Here is an 8,480-nt window from a genome sequence, read left to right on the forward strand (position 1 = left end):
TTTGTTGGTTATATTTGTTTAATAATTTAATTTCTAACTTCTAAGTTGTAACAAAAAATGGTAATTTTAATGGAATAAATAACTTGATTAGTTTCCATTATCCCACAATTTTAATGGAATAAATAACTTGATTAGTTTCCATTATCCCATATTGGTGGGAGAGAAATATTTAATAAGTTTATAATGTTTTTCTCCTAATAAGTCCACATAGGGTTTAGTGGATCAAGGACATGACGCAGGACCTTTTACATTTAGCATGTTTGGGATCCGTCGAGTTGGACCGAATACGTTTTGTTCTCTAGGAGCTGCATTCTTGCTCAAAAATTAACAGCTCTCTCTCTCTTGGCGATTTCTTCCGGTTTCTGAGTATTCACTTTGCGTTTATCATTTTCTTTTACTTTATTGTTTCATATTTAAATTCATCCAATAATAAGACAACCTGTTTCTACTCTTTCTAAATAAGACAATCTGTTTCTACTCCTTCTTATAATTAGATCTGATCGCGAATGATCAATCTGATTTCTGAACGAAACTTAGTAACAATAATAATAATAACTTAATTTATTATCTTGCGACATATCAACGTTTAATCATATATATTAATCGTTGGTTGTTGTGAAAACGTTTGGATATTTAATCATAAATATTATATGTCCATTCGTTTGTTTGTCTATTCTAAATAATTCATGATTAGTTCATCATACTAATTATTGGATTGTTTAAATATCAAGTATGAATTTCAACAAAAAGAAGTAAGACAAATTTCTATAAAGCTAATAAATAAAAAGGGTATTTTTTTCGATTTAAATCAATTAGAAAAAGATTATATAGTCGGAGTATTCTTTTTGATGCAAAAATAAAAAGATGTTAGGGTTGGAAATAGTTTAGATGTGCTCAAAAAGAGTAAATGTCGATATTATGAATTAGCAAAAACCGAACCGAAAACCATAAACCAAAAAAAACCGACATAACCGAAACCGAAAAACCGAAACCAAAGCAATAACCAACGGTTTATGTTTGAATATTACAAAAACCGAAAAATAACGGTTGGTTCGGTTTTGATGTAAAAACCACCCATAAAAACCGAACCGACCCACATATGTATTATTTATTATGTTTTAATAGTTTAGTTTTAGACTTTAGACTTTATCCCTTTTATTACTTTATGTTTATTTTTTATAAACTGTTAGTGGTGTTAAACTTTGATCTTTTAAACACTTTTATGCTTTTAGAATACTAAAATCCGTACTATTTATTTTAGTATATTTAAAGTAGATACAATACTATTTATTGCAATGTACTTTCATTGGGTGTGAACCCAAAAACTAGAAGAAAAAAAATAGAAGCTCATAAACCCAAGGTTTAAAACCGAAAAAAACAAACCATGCAAAAACCAAACCTATATGGGTTTAAAAACCGAAAAACCGACTTTCTACGGTTTGGTTTGGTTTTAGCCAAAAACCGACCCAAACCGACCCATGCTCATCCCTAGTCGATATTATGATTATAATATGCTCCCAAAGATCTGCTAATCGATTCATAACTGAATGCAATGCGGAGTTTCATGATTTGAGCAAATGTACTTCATTTATAAATCTTCTCTTAATTCATTCTTTCAATTTTTTTGAAGTTAAAAAATCACCCATCAATTTATACAGAATGCATGAATTGGCAATGTACTTTCATTAACAGAGTTGTGTTCCTGTTTTTTTGTTTATATGTGCAAATAAAATACTACTTTATACTTTGGGTAATGTTATCTGTTTCTGTTTCTCTTTTAAGATTTTTTATCATAATTTAGCTGAAAAAAAAAATTAGTTTAATGGCTAATTTGATAAAATGATGAAAGTAAATAGTTATTTCATGAATTTTACTCCTAACCTAAATTTGCAATATTTGAGATACATATAGTCAATTAAAGTATTCAACTCAAACATGATTTTTGTTTAAACCCAAATATCCCCAACTTCTTTTCAAGAATTTTCATGCATTTAGTGTACAAAACAATTAATACATGCATCCAAAAAAAGCAGAATCCATAAGTTTTCTCTCATATCAAAATTCAACATTTTTGACTCTTTGACCATATGACAAATGTGATAAATCATAAAATCATTAAATCATTCAAAATTCTACATGAAAAATACATATTAAATATAATCATTCCTTCCACATGTCTGCAAACTCATCAGCCTCAAGTGGATTTGTCATCTCATGCATTTTTCTCCTTGTCTTTGCCTTAACCTTCATTGCATACTTCCCAGCCTTCTGTCTCTTCTCCAAAGATCGTATCTAATCATCAAGGGCAAATTTGTCAATTAGTATATACATTCAAAGACACTTTAAATCCACCAAAAATGATCAAATAATCTTTTTTCGCACCTGATTTGGTGAAACATAGAATGGATTCTCATATAGAGTTGGACCTCCAAAACTACCACCAAATATCTTTATTGGATTTAAACAAAACCTTGGTCCAACCTGTAACAATTTTTTTTTTTTTTTTTATAAATCTGTCAATTTTTATAATCTTATAAAATATTTAAACAAAAATATTACTACAAACCTCAATTAGTGTCATCTTTTCCAACCCTCCACGATCGATTTTATCTGCTCCAGTATGAGGACATGATATCTGTTTACATAAGATTAACAAAAAATAAAAATTGCAATTAAAAGTTTAAAACACTTGATATATATTTACATAAAATCCTTATTAATTATTACAAACCTGGTAATTTCGGAACCAAATGTGGTCATCAACAATTGAGAACACAAAGACATGGTCATGGTAGGGCTTTGACTTTCTGTGTTCTTTAGGAGTTCCAAATATCTGTTCAAGTATAAATATATAAATAAACACCAAAATAATAAAAGAAGAGTATCTGTTTAAAAAAAAAGAAAAGGAGTAAAATAGATACTTGTGTGATCATTTCTTTCAAAAGTTTCCAATGAGGGTCTTTATCAAAGTTTGATGAAAATGTGAGAAGAGGTCTGGAGCCTTTGAGATGGTTTCCAGTGAGTTTTAACTCTTCCATTGTGTGAACTATAATAAAACATTAAGAAAATTAACAAATATTTTTTTTTTGTTATTACGTTATATAAAGCTTCAAAAGAATCAAATAAAATTGGCTGATGTTGATCAATCACCTGCATTCACTAAAAACTTTACAGATGGACCATTGGGGCATTTGGACATCCACAAGTAAAGATCTTTGTGTTTTCTGCACTGAAATTGAGAATGAAAATGTTAACGAAGATAAACCATTGAAATCTGGATCTTTCTCTGATACATGACATAGGTGTTGATGTTAATTGGTATGAGAAAATTAATGAGACATAAAAGTGACGATGTTGAAGAACTATTCAATGGTCATATTTTAATAATGGATTCGTTTTTGTGATCAGATGAACAGCTTTTAAGTTCATCGATTGTAAAAACATGGAAAAAAGAAGCAACCTCAAAGAAGAGACAAGAAGAACAGCTCTTAAGTTCAACAAGCTCGTTTAGGGTTGCTCCTTTGGTAGCCTTGGATTCAACTTTGTTATCTTTCTTGCAGTGAGGTAAAATTGATACCAAATTCAACATCAGATGCCGATACCTAATACGATTCAAAACCATCAATTCAAAGAAATTAGTGACAAAGTCTCTAAGAAACGGGGTTAACTACGATTAGTGGCATAAAGTGAACAAATAAAAAAGACATCTAACCTGTAATTGATGCGACGTGAGCAAGTTACAAGAACTTTCTCTCTGTTTCTAAACCCTGTAGTGGTTGTAGAGCCTTGTGTGTTTTCCGGCTTGTCTTTCCAACCAAGAAGAGTCCTTTTAGGTCTCTCCGGCGCCGTTTCATCCTTCTTCGCCGCCGGGACCTCAACTTCAGTGTGCTTTCGCTTCTTTCCCATTGTGTTTTGCAATAGGTGAACGACTGAACAGAGTTTTGAGGTTTGATGTCGAGTGTCGACGCTTCGTTGAAACCTAAACCCTAATCAGTCGGGCAGGGTTTTAGTCGGGTCATTGATTAATAGACAGACCATAATGATAATGGTTACATACTCAATGGGCCTTTTGGGCCTATATTTTTTTAGTGTTGTTCGAGAATTTGGTTTGTTTCTGTTAATTTTTATACACAAATCATTATTCACAATTTAAAACTTTAGTCCTTATAATATGTAAAAGTTCATGGATTTTGTCAAAATGTTTCATTATGTGTAGAGGTGGTCCCTTGAGGTTTACTTCCATTGGATGTTAAGTTCAAAGGTAAATGATCAGTTTGTTGGTGTCTTCACCGGTTTCTTCATTTCCATTGCTCTTATCTTTAACAACCCTTAGGAGCATTTGGTAGGGTGTAATGAAAGTGGAAGAGAATGACCCATTAAGAGGGAATGAAAAAGTAACCATTTTGGTTGTGGTGACTTGGTAAGACATGTGGAAGATGTGTTGAGTAACTCATTAACCTATGTTCAAATCATGACACTACTTGTCACGTGTGGCCATGGAGGTTCGTCCGCGGTGACCCCAGAGCATGAGGCATAACCTCATATTTGCAGTTGGGGATTAGTCGGTGCACGAAAGATGACCCGAATATTCTTATTAGGGAAGTTCCCTATCCCAAAAGAGTGTGTGTTTGGTTTATTTAAGGAAAGGAAATATTCGTTCAAAATGGAATTTCATTCCCTCCTAATAGCGTATCTTTCAAAATTTTCCCTCTATATACATGTCTCTAAAAGCCAATTGCCTATCTTCCATTGATTGAAGACCATACATCAAGTCCTTCCAAATCACAAAAAATCAACCACCATATATGAGGAATTGCAAATAGTTTTCTATAAGGATTTAATCGAATTTCATGGTACCGATAATAACATTTGCAGTTGGATTGTTGAAGGTGAAGTTATACATATCAAAAAACAAAAATTTCCCAATTTATATCTCTTTACCCTGTCATTCATGAGCTAAAATTTACAAATGTATGTTCTTCATAACACATGTGTTCCAGAATGGTTAAGCTTATTTCTATCAAGGACCAAAGATGGAGTTTTTGAGGAAACTTTGTGTGACAACGTGGGATAAGGATGCCCACGACATGGAAATTATTAAATGATCGTGTGTGTTGAGTTGAAAAACTCTTTGATCGATTAGATCTTCAACAGGTTAAACAACAAAAACAAACAAGCAAACATAGAGAAACACAAGATGGAATCAAATGATGCTTAATGATTTAATGTAGTCACACCTTAGCAGAGCTCGATGAATAACTTTCACTGTAAAGGCGAGCTAGGGTTTGTAGTACAATAATGAAAATAATAAAAGTGATATATACTAAGGATGCATGCATGCACCTTAAATACAAAACCCTAATAAATCAATCACGGTTGGATAGGCCCAAACCGGATTACAAAATTGGGCTAAGAACCGAGCCCAATGACGCAACACAATTAGACCCAACAATCTCCCCCTTTGCGTCAAAAAGGCGAGATACTACTTTGGTTGAGTGACCTCGACCTGTTTCATAACCTTGAACAGCCGAGGGATAATTGCAAGAAGTGTCTGCCTAAACTGAATGTACCAACAAAGCATATCGGTGAACAACTTATTGTCAACTTCACTGTTTTGATTACACCTGTGAATGATCTCCAGAATATGCTCCAAGCAAGCAGTAGAGAATAGGTGCTTGTCAATAAGAGCGAATAGGCATTTTTGACCTTCGCCCTTAATGAACATCACCGTATGAAACTTCAGATCGATCTTGCCCTTGATTATCGTATTCATATTGCCAGCTCTTCCAATTGGTTTCACCGTAGTTCGCTTGTGAATGGCAGATGCGATTTCTTGATCCATCTTAGCTACTTCGTGAATGTAACTAACAAGCATTCGCTTGATGTGATCAATGATTGGTTGATACTCCTGTGGATTGGATAACAAAATGTTGTTGAGGAGTATCCAGTCGTGTGGGTTCAAGTTTAGTAGATCAGCCAGGGAAATAGTATGGACCGAGCTATCCGAGCCTCGGGTTACTTTGAATTTGACATTAACAAATTTCCCAGCTGAAGAAAGCTTCAATACCTTGACCGTTGTAATCTTCTTCAGGCTCCATGTCAAGTATTGTGGCTGAGAGAACTCCAGATAAAATTCCAATAAATCCCGATCTACCTTCGGGTCTGGAGAGGGAACGACAGCAGTTGAGGAAAAGCAATGGAAGACGAATGCCTTTCGGTTGATTGGCATATCAAATTGAGCGTACTTCGAGTTCTCAAGACCGAACGGCAAAACAGGTTCAAGCCAGTGAGTACTCGGTTCATCAATAACTTCCCTCTGGGGTGATTCAATAGTCCATTCCGGAAACGTTGACTTCTTTTTCTCTAAGAGTTCCTTTTCTCTCATTTCTTTCTCCAAACGATCCATCTTTTCCCGAAGCTCTTGATCAGAAGGCTTGAATTTTTGATCAGGTTTGGAAGGACTCCCCGTCATGAAGTCTTCAGCATCATCATCTTCATCTACATCATCTTCTCCAATATTTCTCTTGTTCTTGTCCCCTTTACTGGCCGAAGCTACATTATCCTTCGGTCGAACAATAGCTTTTGGTTCTGAAGGGGGTGGAGGTTGAGTTTTGACAGTCTCACCTTGTGACCTCTTTTCTCCCCCTTGTTTTGGAAGAACAGTGGTCTCCGAAACACCCTCAATTCTACTTAGAATATCCAAAGTTGGGCGTAGCTTCTCAACTAAGTGACGTCTAATAAAGATAGTTAAGATGGAGTCATGGGCGTCCAGGAGGTGCAGTAAGATGGAATGGACATCACCCACGGAAATTCGAATCACCTCTCGTTCAGACTTTAAATCGTCAAGCTCTTTAGTTGCAGTTCGGAGCTTCAAATTCTAAATTTTGAGCTGAGAGGTTCGCTTGTCCAGCTCATCCATGACTTTGTTTTTGACGGCAAGCTCCGCCTCAAGCTGAGTTAACCAATCATCAACTTTAGAATGAAGCTCTTCATTAGCACCTTCAATCGCTTTTCGAACCACTCCAAGTTGTGACAGCTCAGCCTCCAGTGAACGTGTCAGAGAATCGACAGAAGCATTCACTGTTTGTGCATTTTTCTGAGCGGCTGCTTGCAAGGAATCCAAAAAGATTTGAGCTTCTGAGATTAGTTTTCCGACTTTTACGGTCTCTTCCTTGCAGTCTTTTGTAGAGGCTTCCACAGCAAGCGAAGCTTTTTGGCATTGAGAGGTAGAGGCGTCAATAGCCTTTGCTGCATTGGAGATAGAGGTATCATGCTCTTTGACTACAAAAGAGAATAGAGCTTTGAGAGCAACTTCTGAGTAAGTACCAAAAAAGGATGAAGAAAGTAACTGATCAAGTTTATTAGTCACAGCCTTGAGATGTCGCTTGGTAAGAGGAGCATCTTCATCATCATCGCTTTGGACACGATAAGGACTGAAGTAAGTGGAATCAAAATCCAAGTCCGCACCTCCAAGAACAATGTTGGTTTTGGTTGAATGGGTAGGAGATGGAGGTTTGGTGGTTACAGGGATTTCAGGTGGTGAAGAACGAACCATCGTATCAGATATGTTGGTTTGAACTCCAGTGGTGGTTGTTGTGGTAGCTTCAGCAAAAATTGGTGTGGGAATGGGAATGGTAGAAGAAGGTTGTGATGTGATAACTGGGAAAGTGGGAGGTAAGGAAATAGGAATGGAAATAGGTGGATGAGAAGGTGCTTTGGAGCAAACATGTACCTTTGGTGTTGGCGATCGAGGTGGGGTATCTCCACAAGCCAAACCATCATCATCAGAGCTTTCGCTCTCAGATTCGCTATGAATGGGTTGTTTGTGTCCAGTAGGGAGATACTCGGAGTCTGAGTCGCTTGACGATGGAAGGATAAGCTTCCGAGCGGGCTTCTTGGTCTTCTTCTGCTTGGGCTGGGAAGGTGCTGCCTTCTCAAACTTTCGCTTCCTTGGAGTTTGACCCTTTGAAACGAGACCCCCTTTTTCGCCCTTTTTCGCATCTTGCTTCTTTCCACGCTCAGCAGGTTTGTCTGCTTCCTCAATAGATTTAAGCATTTCAGGAGAAATTTCCCTTGGACCAGAAGAAGGGAGCTTTTTATACTCTTGAATAATCTTGCTTGCAGTAAAAACACAAGCGTACATTGCCTCAGGAATTGAGCCAATGAAATGAAACTTTGATGGATGTGTGACAATGATATTAGTGGTGTGAAAAGTATCTATGGAGGAGAGAAGTGAGTCCGCCATGATAGGAACATGATAACACTCCATGATCGATTGAGTTATGATGGTCCAGAAGCGGGCACAAGAAACCTGTGTGTGGCGAGAAGCAAATGTCAAACTCTGGACAAGTTGAAGCCAGAGAACCATACCATAGTCCAGGTTGATGCCAATGTATAAACCATAGAGCAAAGTCATGAAGGACTTGCTAGCACCATCAGATCCAACGCTTCGTTCAGAAAGCCCCTTGAAGAGAAGGGTG

General features: G+C 36.3%; 1 protein-coding gene across 1 annotated transcript; it reads right to left on the reverse strand.

The window, feature by feature from the left end:
• Positions 1-2,027: 2,027 nt before the first annotated feature.
• LOC111907120 (ribosome biogenesis protein BRX1 homolog 2) lies at positions 2,028-3,996 on the reverse strand. Its single transcript, XM_023902916.2, has 8 exons — positions 3,713-3,996; positions 3,461-3,602; positions 3,151-3,229; positions 2,922-3,046; positions 2,732-2,833; positions 2,567-2,635; positions 2,383-2,481; positions 2,028-2,292 (listed from the first exon to the last, which is right to left on the reverse strand). The coding sequence occupies exons 1-8, from the start codon at positions 3,904-3,906 to the stop codon at positions 2,161-2,163; spliced, it is 942 nt and encodes a 313-aa protein (XP_023758684.1). The 5' UTR covers positions 3,907-3,996; the 3' UTR covers positions 2,028-2,160.
• Positions 3,997-8,480: the final 4,484 nt, after the last annotated feature.

This window comes from Lactuca sativa, chromosome 7 (genome assembly GCF_002870075.4).
Source record: "Lactuca sativa cultivar Salinas chromosome 7, Lsat_Salinas_v11, whole genome shotgun sequence".
In the NCBI taxonomy this organism is placed as follows: Eukaryota; Viridiplantae; Streptophyta; class Magnoliopsida; order Asterales; family Asteraceae; genus Lactuca; species Lactuca sativa.

What these genes read in the sequence shown, in the direction of transcription:
- LOC111907120 (XM_023902916.2), bottom strand. Translation starts at nt 3,906, where the DNA reads ATGGGAAAGAAGCGAAAGCACACTGAAGTTGAGGTCCCGGCGGCGAAG. An exon ending in AAAGTTTTTAGTGAATGCAG is followed by an intron (nt 3,047 to 3,150) that starts GTGATTGATCAA and finishes GTTTTATTATAG; the next exon opens with TTCACACAATGGAAGAGTTA. An exon ending in AAAAGATGACACTAATTGAG is followed by an intron (nt 2,482 to 2,566) that starts GTTTGTAGTAAT and finishes AAATTGTTACAG; the next exon opens with GTTGGACCAAGGTTTTGTTT.